General features: G+C 41.7%; 1 protein-coding gene across 3 annotated transcripts in view; it reads right to left on the bottom strand.

The window, feature by feature from the left end:
• Positions 1-17777, bottom strand: part of MCTP2 (multiple C2 and transmembrane domain containing 2) — a 128946-nt gene that overhangs the window by 100893 nt on the left and 10276 nt on the right. For 2 of the 3 annotated variants that reach the window (XM_017742697.1, XM_017742698.1), the window contains 2 exons: positions 3069-3167; positions 1713-2300 (listed from right to left, as the gene is read on the bottom strand). In XM_017742697.1, coding sequence (XP_017598186.1) covers positions 1713-2237 — 525 coding nt within the window. In that variant the 5' untranslated portion in view covers positions 2238-2300; positions 3069-3167. Of the gene's footprint in view, positions 1-1712; positions 2301-3068; positions 3168-13349; positions 13436-17777 lie in introns of those variants that run through there. The other variant, XM_008640107.2, reaches the window with a different exon arrangement.

Here is a 17777-nt window from a genome sequence, read left to right as displayed (position 1 = left end):
GCTGCAGAAAATAAGCCAGACTCAGATTGTGCATCTGGATGAAACTTGGCTTGAGGTTAATCTATTTCATCACTTCATTCTCCTAGAACACTCTGTTTGCCCAAAATCAAAGCAGGATTTAGTACTAACTTTGTTGTGCTGTGGTAGATTTTTAGATTAGGGTTTCTGGCATACAACAGCAGGAAAAACAACCTGGAAAAACTTCCAAAATAATGATAGTCCACATATTTACCATATACCGAGTGAGGTGCTACAACTTTTGAGTAACATTTGAGCAGAGAAACAAAGCACTACACTATTTCAGTCGCTTTTCTTAAGTACCCCTCAAAATAATGACCACTCCAGCAGGATGAAACCAATTTGTGAACAATATAGCAACGCTAAACCAAGAGATGGTCAGTAACTACCAGTGTGACACTTTGCATCACAACAGACTGGGAGCCAACACCCATTTGGTAGGAATACACAGGCCTTTGAGATGCAAAACAAGCAGTCTGTATCAGAAAGGAGCGTTTTCCCCACATCAGCGCTAACCATCCTTTTGAACGTGCAGTTAAAAAACAATTAACCTGTGAAATCCCCATTCCCAAGGGAGGACTTGAAACAAAAACGCCTGGTTCCTGTTTTTGCATCCTGAAGGACTACATAAGCAGCTCCCACAACTGCAACAAACAGGTAATGAGAAAAAGGCCTCCGAAAGTTCAAAATGTAACCCTCCCAGTGAGAACTCAACAGGAGGAGACACACTTCCACAAAATATAAATAAAACAAATTTTGCCTGATGTGTTTCATGCAGCCACATTCTTCACCTGCTGTCTATACAATGAAGCCATCATGCAACTCCTCAGGATTCCCAATTTGCTCGGGCCAGGCAGGAGTTAGTTTCATGTCAGTATTGGTCTCTGATCCTCCTGTGCACGGGACATTATGTCCAGAAACAAATACTGACCACAGAGGCGGGGGAGAAGGAAAGGGGGACAAGACAGGGAGTGCAGAGAAAACATTTTGGTTTTTCTCCTCCTTAAATCATCACCACAAAAACCCAAAGGACAGTCCTGAGAACGATGCTATGTGTTCTGTTCTCCATCATGTGCTTGTTTTGGTTAATTCCAGGTAGAGGTAGAGCTCACCTTGTTCACATCTTTCACCTATTGCTTTCATCAGAGTCTTGAGTGGATGGCAAATTGATTTTGCTACAAAGCAACCTGGTATTATTAACTGTATGAACTAAAAAGAAAATGTATCAGCACCTCATTTCAGAGCTCTCGAGGACTGCAACAACTTTTGATTTAAGCAAGTAATTCTGACAAATCTGAAAAATCTGAAGTATCATTACAAATAATAGAAGAATAATAGAAGAATAAAAAATTGGAGCAGAGTTATTTGCAGCCCCAGACTGACAGGAAAGATAGCTGAATTAGTCTTGAACAATGTGTGTATCATGTAAAGTTTAGGCTTATTTTTATTCCCCACTCGTTCTTGAAGAGAGAGCCCTCTCCTCACAGAATGGTTCGGGTGGGAAAGGATCTTAAAGCTCATCTCATTCCAACCCCCTGCCATGGGCAGGAACACCTCCCCCTACACCAGGTTGCTCAGAGCCCTGTCCAGTCTGGCCTGGGTTGGATTCTCCATCCCTTTACAACCCAGAAAATTAAGGAGAAGCACAAGGAGCCCACAGGAGGTGGTCACTGAGCCGATGCTCGAGCACCCACCTCTGTCCCCTCGTCTCTCAGCGCGGCACTCAGGCGGGAGCTCTGCAGCAGGTCAAAGAGGTCCTCGCTGGATTTCCTCTTCCCCTGGGACGCGGGGCTGCTGACAGCCTCACCTCCTCGGGAGGACATCAGGTGAATGCCCACAGCTTGTGTGTCCGGGGGGGTGACTGTCACCTCCGTCTGTGTCCCCTGCTGTGCCGCCCACAGCCAGTCCTCTCCCACTGCCTTCACCGAAGTGTTTCTGCTTTTCAGGGACACCACAGACCTGGAAAAGCTCTTGGAGGAGCAGCTCGACAACACCTGAGTAGTCAAGTAAGTCGATTCTTCTTCTTCTTCTTCTTCCATGAGAGTCTCCACCTCCAGCATGTCAGGCACCGACACACTGAGACAGCGGTCCAAGGAGTGGCCCTTCCTCTCCAGCATTTTGCCAGACCTCTTCTTCGTCTTCCTCACACTCAGGTTTCGCAGGAATGGCCGGGTCTTCTGCTTCAGGGATCCCCATACAGATTGTTTATCCAAGTCCATTGCTGCAAGGGGAATCTCAGCAATGCCTCCTGCACAGAACAGCTTCAGCGATTCCCAGGGTGACTAAAAGGAACGTAGGAAGAAGGCAAGTCAATCACAAAAGTGAACAGCCGCTCAAGACTATGATTCATGTTGTCTCATCTTAAAACTTTCAGTCATTTCTCTGAACAGTTAAAACGGAGCATGTCACATTACTAAGTGCTTCCAAATACAATCTGGTGGGTAGGTTTGATTATTTAGGAGGAAAACAGCCAGAGCAAGTATTTATTCCTACACAAAAATGCAATGTCTGCCCACTACTTCATGATTGCTAAGAGGGGACATTATACTTCTTCTGTCAAGTCCTCATTTGTGAAAACTTGATATTTATCCAATTTGAAACTGTTTCTGTACAAACCTTACTGATGGGAGTTAAATCGTGATAATGCAAACACCACGACACACGCTGGCAAAGCTGGCACTGACATTTCTGCTGCCACTTTCCCAGGCCATGTAGGGTTTTGTTGGCTTTTTCCAAGGCTACATGGATTCTTACAGGATGTGTTGTTGGCACATACGGAAAACAGCTCCACAAACTAAGCAGCTGAGGCTGAACACGGCATATTGAACATGAGGACCCCAAAACACTCCCTTACATTAACCCACTGTCAGTGAAAACTGCAGAATTCTTTTTCCTTGTAAAGTAGGCAACTGAGAGAAAAATAATACAAAAATGGATGGGTGGATCACTTTTGAAAACATACTGGTGGACTCACCTTTGAGTTGATTCATAGTGAGTATTTACATAGCCGGGAGGGTCAAGAATAAAAGAACCAAAACAAAATCACTCACTGTATGTGCATGGTAAGGGAGCAGGGGACACCTCTGTGCACAGGAATATCCTCACAGACAGACTCTTCCGTGGTTAACAGCTGAGCAACCATCCTTATTCTGTGAAAAGTGGTGGTCAAATCATCATCAAAACTCAGTAAGGAAAAAGCTGGTGAAACCTGCAGATTTACCCCTTTACAGTGACACACACAGAGGTTACAGCACATACCCATGTCCTCAGAAATATACACCCATTAACTACATGATAGCTGCTTCCAAAACTCACAGCATATTTACCTTCTAACTATTACACAGTTGACAAAAAAATTACTTCCTGCTGTTTTCCTGATTACTAGGAAAAACGCCAAGACAGGCAACAGAAATACAACTGTTGGATTAATCCACACAGAGAAATTACTGCTTGCTTTCAAAGAAATCTACTCTTGCATTCATTAATTTGAATGAGGCTGTATAATCAGTTACTCAATAACTTATTTAAATCACTTTATGACTAACCTTGCCACACTTGCAGAGTGTTCAGGAATCTACAAAAAAATTCTCTAACTGCATTACTGTGTAACTAAAGCTGCACAATTCTCCCCTCCCCCCTTTATACTGGCAAATAAATAATATCAGCATTGTTATATTCCATACAAAAAATTAATAAGTTTAATGGCATTGCATGCATTCACAAGGCAATAACAGGTGTCGTCCAAATAGGAAGGTGTGTTAGTGTAGATGCATCATTTTAACACAGCCACAATATCAAAGTACTCATGGATAAACTGAAATTGTGTTTTTCCCTCACAGCACCACTAAGAAGCAAAAACAATTTTCTGAACCTCACAGAGGAAGATTTCCCATAGAAAGACCCACCATGCCTTTGTGTTTCTCACTGAACTCAGGCTGGAGCACAAGATTTACAGAGGGAGGGGAAAAGACATAAATGCCAGCCCAATTTGACTGGGGATGGAGGGATGCCCGTGCTGGAGCAGCACCTGATGCCCTGCACAAGCTCACAAGACATGGCTGGATTTGCTCATACCAGCTGAGAGCTTTCACTTAGGCTCTTTCTTCCCTCTTTCCATAAAATCTTGACAAGGCAGCCACAGGCCTCCCTGGTAGCGTTACATCACGTGCCAGCAACAGAAGTTATTAGGCTAAACACATTTGCACAAAACATTATGAAACACACTGTTGGGAGTCATTTAAACAACTCATCATCTGCTAGTGCTCTCTGCATTGCTCGCCTACTTGTACTGAAACCGGCTGGAGCCAAGATGTTGCAAATAAAGGCAGAGCCCAGCTCAGCATCCACTTCCCAAGGCACTTAATGCTTCCTATTCCCTTCCTGTTATTCTCCACCCCTCTCATTTTGAGGACCCACTGCCGTTGTTTTTATTTTGTTTGCTTTGAGGTTTTTGTTACCAAGGAGCAGACTTGTTCCTGTAGCTTTTTCCAGTTGCTTCCCCCAAGTCAAATGTTCTTTTTCCCAGTTGCATACATCACCTCAGTTGCTGATGAGAAATGCCCATTCAGCAAGGATGGTGAAGGGACCACACTGCATCTCTGAGACCCACTTGCATCTAACCCAGAGTGAGCAAAGTCCTCCCTAAGCCCAACAGAAACACAGTGGAATCAAAAAAATTAATAAATAAAAAAGGAAAAAAACGTGGGGGAAAAGTTTCTGTCAAGACCGCAGGGATGGCTCCACTGAGCTGCCGCCTCACAGCTCCTCCACTGGGGCAACACATCAGTGATATTTGCTGCACAGGGAGCAGCAGGTTGCCTGAACTGAGGCCACAGAAGAAATAAGCCCATCCCTGGTCACTGGACTGCCTGGAGGTTTAGCCATACTCTGCCTCTGAGCCTTTACCCCCACTTTCCTGCTGCAGCTACAACTTCTCTTATATAAGTACTGTATTTACAAATAAATTAACCACCAAAATGATGGCTGTGATACACAATTAACAACAAATACACAATGTGTTCTCATCTGAGAAAAGGGTAAATACAGTCTGAAGGGCAAATGCACTCTGCCACCAGCCACCTGCTGGCGGCCTTTTTTTCACTCCCTCAGCTCAAGCAGAAGACACAGATCACCACCATGACCAGAAATGTGTTCCCTGGGGAGGTCATTGGAAGATTGGGAATGGGGACCACCCTCCTCCCCAGCGTGGTGCTGGAGCCAGGGGTGCCAGGATTACTGGGGTACCCCCTGCCAGGCTAGCACATATTCACACATACAGCTCTTCTTTCTTCCTACATCAATTTTCTCTGCTTTTCTCTTCCATACTGAACAACATCAATAGAAATATTTTATTTTGAAGAGAGAGAAATTCCCCCTTGCATGTAGAAAGTGTGTTCTTGGTACCAACATGATGTTCATGTAGTCCTTATCCTCCACAGGCCAGAAGTTTTCCCTCTTCCTTCCCCAGCCTCAGAAGTTCATGGCCAACTGTATCGCCAAATATTCCCTAAGCAACCACGGGGGAAAAACATACTTTGCCAAATTCTTGGTCTAAGCTTGGCCTCCTTATTCTTCCCCTTTCAGTGGCACATTGTAGCAAAAATCTGCAAACAGAAACCATTCAGAGACACACTTCCTGTTATCAATTTAACTCTGTTGTTTTTGATTTAATTGAATGGCTCCTTGTTCTTAGGTAACAAGAAAAAAATAATGTTTTCAGTCTATCTCTTTGAGCCTTCTCTTTAATACACTGCCAAATCTCAAATGCTCAGAAGAATCCATGTACTTTACTCTCTTCCTTCAGAGAGACTGCTTTTGATTGCACCTGTCATTTTTATTATATCCTTTTATTTTGCCATCTCCTCCTCTTTTGGGGGCAATAGGGACAAGAAAGAAAGGATTAATGACAGAAAAGTTGGCCACAGCTCACTGTGATTGAACAAATATTTCTAGCATTTTATCCTCCCTTAAGTATCTTCTAATTACGGTCCTTGAAATTTTTTAATATTTTTTTTTAATGTGCTTTGGTTTCTTTCAGTAAAACACTATGTACTCCCTTAAATTCATATAATATTTAGAGCTAAATGATTGTTTTAGATGTTTGAACAGGTGCCTCTAAGAGATATTTCAAATGCCATTGAAAGCTTAGAGAAATCATCCTGCAATTCCACTTCACTTACTATCTTGACAGGAAGCCAGCAAAGCCACAAGTGAGAAACACTGCAAGACACTCTGCAAACATTATAGAAGTGTCCAATATAACCAAACAAATAAACTGAACAAACCCAAATTGATTTACACACTGGAAATTATGGAATAAATTGTCTTTCTTCACTATGGAACCATTCCCTGCACACCCAGAAGTGCACAGTGCTCACTGAAGCACCCTGAGACACTCCCTGTTAATACTTTTAAAGTATCATCCTCAAAGTCAGCCAAGATGACAAAAACACAGCTGAGCACCATGCCACCACTATTACAGTGCCCATAAATCTATTAATCCTTGTACTCATTTGTTTATCCAATGAAGGTGAAAACTTTGGGTCACTGTGCATGCCAGCCACCTCTGAGGTAGAATTCAGTGTGTTTTCAGCCACAACTAAATGCTAATAAACACCTAAATCCACCACAGCTGAAATTACTAACACATGCATTAGAGGCTGTTAGGAAGATGCTCCTCACTTGAATGCATATTAACACGGTTCAAATTGGAAGGAACCAATGGAACTCCCTCAGTGTAAAACCTGTATAGATTCTTGCTGTTCTGGAATAGAATATTCACGCCAATCTCTGACTGTCTAGCACATTCACTGACTTAAAACCTAATGCATGAGACATTGTACACATTACAAGAAAAGATAATTACTTTTCTGTTATGCAACACAGTATTTGGCTAAGAGAAGTTCTAATATGAGTACAACCCCTTTAGGTTTATAATTTTTGATATTGCTGCATTGAGAGACAAGGCTGACAAGAAGGTGATAAGGGAGCAGGGGAATAAGGGACTGAGGACTTTCTTTCATATTTTTCTTTTATCTTTTTGCTAGAAATTGAGTCTTCTGGTTCTAGGAGCCATAAATTAAACCAGTCCTCCCTGGGAGAGAAAGCAAGATATCAGGGAAATAGCTCTCTGCTGGTGGGACAACCACTGTAGGTGGGTGGTTATAACAGAACATACCAAGTAGCCCAGGTTTTTAATATCATTATAGCTCAAACAGCCAAATACAAACCATTACTGGGAATGGAATGACTTTTTCTAAAGAAACCAACACTTCCTTCTTTGCAATGGCTTATTTCAGTACCTTATCTGGAAATGCTTTATGCTAAGCACCAACAGCCACAGAGATAAGCAAATATCATCCAAATAAAGTAACCCTTTGTTCAGCATTACCAGTTTGCCCTGGAGATTTACAAACCCAGCACCAGTTATTAAAAGAAGAGGGAATACCTTACCAGGGGCAGGATGTTCCTTGGACCATCAACACCTTCAAGCAAGCATTGTGCTTCCTTTGCAGAAAAAAACAAGTCCAAAGTGAAAGGCTGAGGTGGGTGGGCCTGAGACCATTCCTCCCTGGGTATGATCCCAGAAGGCAGCAAGAGACACTGAATTCCATACAGCTCAATATGGAGAAACTAAGACAGCCTTTTCTCCCTGCAGCATATGGCAAATACCTGGACTTAAATTTGATAAGGCACCAGAAAAAAAAGTCTAATCTCAATCTGATTCTGAACAGGCTAATTACCCTGGGGAAATCAGTGTAAGAATTATTTTTAGCACTAACAAGCATCACAGGGAGTGCACTGATGCAGAGCAGGTAAAGTCTTCACTGCACAGGTGATTTGCTGCTAAAGCAGGGTCATGGCTTGGCCAGCTTCCAAATCTTCCCACTGAGTTTAAGCTTCCCTGTGGGGCTTCAAATGATGTCAGCCTGTGGATACAGATCCTGCTCTTCTGTTGTAACAGATTCATTTGCAAAGTGTAGTGGATGCTAAACTCAAATGTATAAAATAAAATAGAAACTTGACCTGTTGCTGTCAGCCAAATTAGTACAAGTGCTTCATAAGACACAATTTTATATGCTACAATGGAAACAAGATAACCAAAAGAAACCAGCTTTAGTTCCTTGATGTGGGGTGAACGAAATCTATGGCCCCTGCAGAAGAGCACAAGTAACATCCAGGGTGAGCACCAAGCTTAAAGAAAAGCCTGCTTGTTACATGCAGATAATAAAGGCATCTAAAGTAAGACTTTCCAAACTTTAAGTTTGGAGTTTGTTGTTTTGGGTTGGGTTGTGTTTTTTTCTCAGATCCCTGGGTCCTCTGGGCTTCTAGATCCTGTGCTTGGCTTTTTGATTTTTAACTGGCTCAAAGGGGATGAGTTCCATCTTTCACAAACACATGAAACAAGCACACATCTTCCTCCACTTAGCACACAAGAGAGGAACAGGGACACTTTAACTCCTTAGAGGCTCTTCTGCACAATCTGGAGGGCTTTTTTCTCAACATTTATAAGCAGACAGTAACTATGAGAAGTAAGAGCGACCAGCTGCTACAAGTATCTTAAAATAGCATCTGATAGTGAAAGTTACTGAGAAAATACCCTGCACCTGCCTCCAGCTTATGAAAGTACTGGTTTCATTTTGCTTCTGTCTTTTCTAAAACAGAAGAAAAATGATGAGTATGTATAGAGGAAATGAGGGAGGAAGTGTTTGAGTGTATTTTTACAAACATATTTCACAAGTTCCTGCCACTCCTTCAGCTTTCTTCAAAATATAGTGGCTTGCAATTGTACCTGTGCAAGCCAGAAGGCCCTTTCAACCTTTTCAGTCTAGTTCATGGGATTGTACCAGAATGGGACAATCAAATATGATCTTTAGAGTGCAAACAACACCTGCTGAGCATCAGAACTCTCCAGGGACGCCTATGCACAAAGATCTGCTTCCTGCAGTGACGATTGCACCTCAAACCAGACTCCCAGAAAGATCCTGGAGGGACAGATCCTGCTCTTGGAAGGCACTGTGCTGTGTGCTGCACCAGCAATTGGGATATCACCATTGACTGTATCTGGTTTATAATTTGCCTCATTGTTCCCAATCACATCAGAAGATCCCTGGGAATGGTACCCTGGAGCAGGGTACCTCGAGGAGCAGGGGGAGAGGGAAAGCTGATGAGCAGCAAGAGGAAGGAGAGGTGTAGGTACAAGAAGAGTAAGAATGAGGTAAAAAGAGCTCTAAAATCACTGAGGTTTATCAGGGTTCACATGAGGGACAACACAAAACCAGGACAGAGACAGGTACACACATTGAAGGAGCTGGTCCTCATCAGAGGAACTCTGTTGGGAATTCAGCCCTGCAGCCTCCTTCCTCTCACTCTCTCCTTCAAGCCCCTGCTCACCTCCTGCACAACAAAAGGTTTATTTTTATAACAAGAGGTGTACAGAAATAGATCCTCCCTTTCCACAGCTCTCAGAGAAAACAAACCTAGGAAGGAAATCAGAGACTCATTTCCACTGGAGGCCAAATCAATCCATGCCTTTTACTAGCAGTTAAATCGTATATTTCAATAAAAGAAGCTTGTGACTATATGCAAATTACTTGTCCATATGCCAGCATTGCTCCCTAAATAACTACTATTACTGTCATACTTCTTATCAAAATTCAGTGACTATAGAAGAAAGATCTATTAAAAGCTCTGTGTGATTCTTTATTTAACAATTTACCAAAATATCCCAAACAGAACACTTTTGATTCATAAAAATGGCCTGATGACAACTTGAGCAGGACAAAAACCTGCTGGTTTGCCTTTTTCTTCCTCCTTACTACAGCATGTTCCTCTTCCCAACAGCAATATGGCAGAAGCCAGGCTCAGAGCTCACCATAAGAGCTGGGCACATGGGAGAGTTGAGATTAATTTGAATCTGTATTGACCTTCATGATTAAATGTCCTCTCACATTTAACATCTCCACATAGCTTGGGTGGATCTGTAGGTAAAGTGAACCAGTGTTTCTGCAGTCTTTTAATTCCCAAAGGCAGGAGGCTGAAGAAAAGAAGAGAGAAAAGAAGTTGGCATGTTGCAGCCCAGCACTGAATGAGGGAATTGCACCAGTAATAGCCCTGCTTTTCTGCAAGAGCCACAAGTCTCCCTGTAGAAAATAACAGCACTTAAATATCTGGAGCTGTGTGACAGAGAAAGCCCTGAGGAATCTCTTGGCAAAGTCAAGTGTTTGAGGGTCTCACCCTGGACAATAATTCAGTACTTTAAATATGAAGAAGCCAAAGCATACAACTAAAGCCAGTCACATGGCTCCCCTGGAGTCATGACAGCAAAGTGTTCAGCACACAAACAGCAGCACCAACTCAAAGACTCCTTTAACTCCTTTAAACTTCCTTTTTCTTCCAACTGTAAAGACGGAACATACGCCAGCACACATCTCTAAATGCCAGTCATTTTTCACAGGAAGGAGCCAGCTTTGAGGTTTCTCTTTCCATTCACCATCTGAGTTTTCAGCCTCCTGGCACTAGAAATCTGCACCTTGTCTCCAGGTTCTGTTACAGCACTATTTTCCCAGTGAGAAGATCAGGTGAAGTTGGTAAATTTAACTCATGTGCATTGGCAATTACACTTTGGCACTTCCAAAGCCGTACCACTGGGGGTTTGGTTTGCTAAAGCTGAAATCCCTAAATACCGGCACCATCATCATCAAGAAAACCACAAACTATGATTCCAGTAGCTATTTTAAGCTTGAATAAAAGGGTCGAAAATTAAAATATAGGAATGTTATGCTGGGGTGAATAATAAGTGACGTGCTCAGGATTTTACCTGCAGAAATTCAGAGAACCTCAACTATAGCGAAGCCTGGTTTGTTAATTCTGGTTCCTGGAAATGATCCAATCAGAAAAGCTCCACAAAACAGGAATACTGGTGTTGCTGAGCTAGGATGACACCTGATGAAACAACTTAAAATTCACTTTCAATTTTTCTATGATTCTACACGACAAACCTGCTCAGTGAAAACCTGCAGGCACATTATGCAGTCCTTAAAAAACTATTTGCCCCTGACTCATCTGGGGCAAATTAGCCATAGGCAGGGTGAGGTAGATCGCTAAACTTTAAATACCTTCCCTTAAGCATACTTACAGCTCTTGCTCACGCTGCCCAACCACACTGGCTGCTCCTTTGTACACTGCTACCACAGTGGGTTTTTGGTTTTTTTTGTTTTAATCCTCCTTTCATGCATACATAGCTCCAGGCAGGATAGTTTAGAACAGATCAAGCTGACCACTTGTCATTATCGTGCCCCATTCACATATTCTCAAAGTAAATGCTAAGTGCATAAATTATGACTACTTAGCCCTTAATTAACCAACAAAACACTGAGTTTATTAATCATGGATGTTTAGTTCTGGTGAATACTGACTAAAAGGTATTTTAATTCAGCTGCCCTAATTATACAATTTCCTGGTTTGGCCCATGGATTAAAATCAAATAAAGCTCAAAACCAGAACTTTTCAACAGGTGTCAATAAACCCTTTAAAGATGTAGTAATGTTTTTTTAATGGATTTAAGAGTATTCACATGCCAGTTCCCCTGTCTAGCAGATATGGACAGGAGTCACCAATCTGGCAAGTGTCTTGGAATACAAATTGCTCAGAGTCAGCTAAACAGATCTGGAGGTTTTCTGGTTTAAACAATTTTTGCACCCAAGTAGGTGAATGCTGTGTCTTCTTCAGTTTTCATTTGCTTCCTATCAAAGGCCAGACAGATTTTTTGCTAAATGCTACTATGAAGCATTGAATGTGAGGAACCAGAAGCCTTCCTGAACTGAACACAAACGCTTGTAATGAGATTTGTATCTAATAGTTTTACAGAGTTGAACAATATTCAGCCATTTATATAATAAAATAAATTAAAATCACACCCCAACCACAAAGGCACCATTCCCACTATGTGAATTTGGGTAGGGAGCATTTATTCTAAAATAATTACAAGCAATTCCAAATAGAAGGACTTCTCCTAAATCCACTAGAATATATAACCAGAATTAGATGTTTGCATTGAAAAAGAAAAACAAGACAAAACAAAACTCTCCAGTTAATTGTTTCCAAGTCGAAGAAACTGGGAACAAAGCCTGCTATTGAATGAGCATTAATGATCTGCCATTCAGTTCTGCAGATGTTTCCCATGAGGGAAGACAGCAAAAAAACATTCCTCTTGAAACCCAGGGAAGCAGCGACAAGGGGATGAGTTATGTTCATTCATTTGGATATTTTTATTTGAAATTGTCAAAACCATTAGATTCAATAAGATTTTACTTCAAGGGGAACCTGCATCCAATAAAATTTCAAAGAACTGAGCTCTGTAATCCCTCCTCACTTAAACCCAAATGAGTCAGACTTTAAAAAAAAAAAAGAACTTTCATAACCATGACAAAGTGAGCTGAGAGAGAGACTGCCCCATCCTTGCTAACAGCTCCTGATCATCACCACCTCCACATCAATGGCAACACAGACAAATGACTGCTCAAATAAATTAGCATGGCCCCCTCATTTCCATTCACCCCCATTAAAAGATTATCAGACAATATAGATTATATACCCTGTCCTGGCTAGAAACTTACTTCTAGAGCAGGGTTTATCTATCTGGGAGGAGAGAATGAAAGTGCACACTCATAAATCTTGAAAAGACAACAGAGCTGCTTCTGTGTCTTAATTTATGGCGTTACGCAAAAGCAGAAATTTGTTTCTAAATTAGCTCTGATCTCTGATCTTAGGGCAGCAAAGCTATACAATTCCAAGAACTCCCAAAACAATGAAATTGCCCCAAACCTAAGGTTTCCAGTAAAGCAAAATTTACTCCACAGACTACATCTACAGTTCTTAGGAGTGGGCAACAGGAAGAATTGTCAAGGGTACAAGTACTTCCCAGAAAGGAAGGATATGAATAAGATCAGCCTTTATTTTTCCCCATCCCAAAAGGCCAACAAAACCAAACAAAGTTCTCAAAACCTACGTTAGTATTTAGCTTGTATTTTAGCAAGTTGTTTTTGTGGGAAAGTGAAAACAAGCCAGTCAAGGAGCATCTGTGTAAATACACATGAAACAGGCACCCACCACGGCAGGAGGAAAAGTCACCCCCTGGGTCACTGTGCTCTGGCTCTCACCATGCACTGACCAAAACACCAGGAGCAAGCAAGCAAATTAATTCGTTTGAACTAAAGACCACCAGAAATTGCTACCAAGAGGCTCTCCTTTAAGGCCAAGGGTGGTCACAGAGTCCATCCAACCTCCCCACAGGAGGGCCTCTCTGGTGGCAGGGGAGGTTGGACACCTACATGATCAAACTGGAAGTCCCAGCTTCAATTCCAAAGGCAGTCTTGAAAACTCCCAGCACCGGGGTCTGTTTTCCTCAGACAAGCAGCAGCTGAAGTCAATAGGAAAGCACAGACACACAATGTGTCCCCATCAGGGTTTGACAGGAGACTGTAAAAGAATCAGAAGCAAGGGTTAAAAAAAAATGCCTAAAGGTCAGCAGGCTGCTTATGTGAAGAAAACAACAAGAAGAGTCTTCTCAGAAAAGCAGTGTGCATTTAAGAAAACAGAAATGAAAACTGAAATTATAACATGCTCCAGATTTTCCCACAACCATCCAATTATTTTACAATGGAGCTTTGCAGCAGTAGTGTAGCCTTGCAAAAGGTCAACTCCATCTGTGTTCTTTACAGATTATGTTTATGAATAGTCAGTTAATCAAAACTTAAGGAACTTACTTCAGGTTTTTTCCCCAAGTGTGAAAATTGAAGTTGCATCTAATGTTCACCTGCTTGAAACTATTCCAGACAAAACAGCAGTGATCCCAGGAAAACCCATCCAAATTTCCATCACACACAGAACGCAAGGGGATCACATCACTCCAAATATCCACTTAGCCCAATAAGCTGCCTCTAACTCTGACCAAAAACAGATGCTCAGGGAAAGACTGTAAGGTCAGGAAATCATGCCGTGATTCTGCCTGCAAAATAATCTCCTGGTTTCCAGGAATCTCTGATTTAGGAGCTGCTTTAGCTAGAAATTGTATCTGCATCTTTGTGATTAACAGCCCTGGTGTACTTTTTCTCTATTAATTCGCCAAACAACTTTTAAAGTTCGTTTATATCTTCAACAACAGGAAGACATTGGAGTAATGAGTTCCACTGATAAATTATGCTTGTGTGAAGCAGAAGCATAATTTAGCTATGGAAGAATTTTTTTTTTTTATTGAAGAGGACCTTAGGAAAAAAAAATCTTTGAATCTTGCTCATTTATTCTCACCTCTTTAACATCTTGAGTTATGTGAAATTATAAATAATTGTTCTCTGTTTACTCCACATCACTCAGATTGTTCCCACTTCTGCATTCTCCTCTCTAATGATCTCTCTTAATTGAAAGAAAGGTTCATTCAAGGAACCTGGTTAATGTTACACCATCCAAACATCTGAACTGGCACACACCACAGGCTTTTTTTTCCCCTAAGATAATTGATTTGTCTGAATATATAATGTAGTGCAAAACAACCTAAGTTCAAAACCATCTAGGAGTGTTTCAAGAAAAGGTAATTAACATCTTATTTTCTACAGTCTTTACAAATATTTTACCAAGTGATTTCTAAGTTGAAAGAATAGTTTAAAGGGTTTGAAAATTACCTCTGGCTGTGTAGCTTTTTAAAGGACTGAAGTTTTTGATTAAGAAAAATTTGTAATTCCTAAATATTTAAAAAAAAATTATAGCAAGACCCTCCTTTATATCACTCCAGAGGAGCTTTTTGATGAGTTAGTGTAAATACAATTATACTCCTGCAAGTGTTTACCCTGGCACAGTGAGGCACGTGGCCACAGGGGTGCCAAAAGTCAAGTTTGCCTTAGGAGGTGACACACTCAGGGCAGGACAGACAGACTGCACATCCACAGTGCCTTGCAGCTCACAAGATACCCAACATCCAGGGAAGATTGAGAACATCTAACAGAAACAGTCTCCATCAATGAGGATTCCTTACTACTGATCCCTAAATTGGACCAAATACATCTGCCCACGCAGTAGTCAACCCAGTCTGTCGCTATGCTGGTAAACCTGTAGCTACACCCAAGCTAATTTCTCCAAGGCAGAAATTGCCAGTGATATAAAAAGGTGATCAATCATTCAATCTAACGTGGGACACTTGGCCCAGTTTCTCTTATCATTCTTGGTCTTCATTAGAACCCTCACACACAAGATGATGGGGACTAAATCCTTACGTGGATCACAGTGGAATACACAAAGAAAGCCTTGATACTGAGACACATAAATTGCCTGAATATGAATATTCCATCTGGTTCTATGACTTCATTTTACAGCACCAACAGCTTAGGCAACAGAGGTGCACTCAGGATCAGCTGTTATGCTGACATGCAATTTAAAATCAGAGTTCAAGGCACTCATGGTTCCAACATCCTCACAATCCTGCAACGACCAGTTAAGCCTTAAGAAACAGGTCCCTTGGACCGAGGGAACATTTAACTGCTTAAGTTAAATAGGAATAGATTGAAGAAAAATGTTCTTTTTCTTATAAATAATCTTCTATGCAAGCATGTTATCTAATAAGTACAACTGGAAGTAAAATGGGAATGTGGGAAGAGTGCCAATGTAAATCCTCCAAATTTGAGGAAATTGGGAGCAATTTTCCACTCAAGGGTGGAAACAACACAGAGGAAATGCAGAGCATACTTAGCATGCTTTGCTCTCCTCTGCTGAGGTAAAGCTTCCCTCTCCCCCATGCCCAGGCAGAGGGACCCCAGTCAAATGGAGGTGGTGAGACCCCCCCACTCTCTGCAGTTTGGGAGACTGGAATTGAAACCCCTATATTAAAATTAGTTCATGGTATAGGTGATGGTGAACAAACAGATAAAACTCAAAATTCTCACAACAAAGTGACAGCACAGGTGCCCACATCCTGCCTGAATTTGTCAGCCACTGGTGGGGGCCTCATGGCAGCCTTCAGCTATCCATGAGAAATTAAACATGAGATGGGCAAATCTGCACAGTGTAGACTAAAGGAGCAGAAGAAGACACTCAGTATTGCCTGGAAATGTCAGCGGGAGCAACCAAGAAGCTTCTGGGGTGAGGTTTATCCCCTGTTCCAAGCCCGCTCCAACCACACACACAACAGGACTCCAGCTTCACCACAGACAGTCCCAAATCCCAATGAACTTCAACATCCAAAATGCAATCACTATTCTCCCCAGGAGTATTTTTTTGCCTGAGCAGGTACATTTTTTAACAATCATCTGTTCAAATAAGAGGTGCAGTTAGTCCAAAAGCAGCTGCTTATATCACCAAATGCAAAAGACACTGGGGAAAAAAAGCCTGCAGTGAAATTGAGCCAGTTACGGTTCTAATTACCTTGAATGCCATGATAAGCAACACTTCTAGCACTGTTACAGCCTCATACACTGTCCCGGGAGGGGATGATTACAGGAATCCCTGGGCTGTTTCGACACCCACCTTCCTGTCACTGACAGTGATGCCCCTGCTCATGCCCTTGTTTATAATTGACACCTTAAATCCACACATCTACAAACTATCCTATAGCTTCTTTAATATAATCAAAGTTAAATTTGTCTTAACAGCACAAAATTTACCATTCCTATTTTTTAAAAAGTGCAAAAAATTTTAAGAAATAAAATGAAAATTTCCTATCTGCACTATTCGATTTTTTTCTTTCCACAGGTACAGCAAAGTGAAACTTCACATACTGAATCCATCTTCAGGCTACAGCACATGCAGGTTTATTTGCTTTGTGATAAGCTATTTTATGATGGCATTGAACAGCAGCAAGAAATCAAACAAGTAAGATTATTACCCAAATACACCCATTCATCCTGACAGCTAAATCGACTCACTCAACAGTATCATCTTCTGAGAATTACTGCAAAATACATGACAAATTCTACAGTTTAATCACAGTAAATTAATAGTAAGATATCCAGGTGAGAACTTCTATTTTCTTAATGCCATGTAGCAGCAATTCGGCTTTCAGTGTGCTTTACGCAACTGACTATCATAAAACTACGGGCACCAACTGGATCCTTGCCAGTTGCCATAGTTGTGCTAGGCGAATATCAATGAAAATTCACACTATTTCTCATTACAACCGCATGAACAGCTCTTTTTGAAAAAAAGAACTACGCCTTACACACCGCTTTTCCCTCAAAGTACCCTTAAAGCAACTTCTCTATGTCAATTCACTTGTGTGAATGTTCCACTCTGTTGTTTGTTTTTAGTTTAGGGATTGTTTTTAATTACTATTAAGTGGCTTATTTATTTAGTCAAAGTCAACAGCCGACCAACTGAATTTCAGTCAGCAAGTGCACATGGGGATGCATCGGTTCAGTGAGAGTTGGCTGAGGAAGGAGAGAATTTCTCACGCCAACGGCAACAAAAAGAATTATTCACACAAGGTGCGAGTCCCTGGAGCAGCATCACTAAAGCGACACGCAGCAAAAAGCGAAGTAACCCCGAGCCTCCCACGGCAAAGTTAGTTCTGCGGGGTGCCTGGGGAGGCACGAACAGCGAAACAGCGGGAGCAACTGAGATGGCAGAAAACGGGCGAAACCCGCCAGATCTCAAAAAAAAAAAAAAACCAAAAAACCAAAAAACCAAACAAACAACAAAACAAAAACCCCAAACTATACAAGCACCCGGCCCGAACGCGCCGGGCTGCCCTGTCCAGCTCCCCGCGGCGCACAGGG

The sequence above is a fragment of the Corvus brachyrhynchos genome, unplaced genomic scaffold (assembly GCF_000691975.1).
Source record: "Corvus brachyrhynchos isolate BGI_N302 unplaced genomic scaffold, ASM69197v1 scaffold97, whole genome shotgun sequence".
NCBI lineage: Eukaryota > Metazoa > Chordata > Aves > Passeriformes > Corvidae > Corvus > Corvus brachyrhynchos.
Note: the sequence above shows the minus strand (reverse complement) of the source record. Positions and strands in the feature narration are given on the sequence as shown.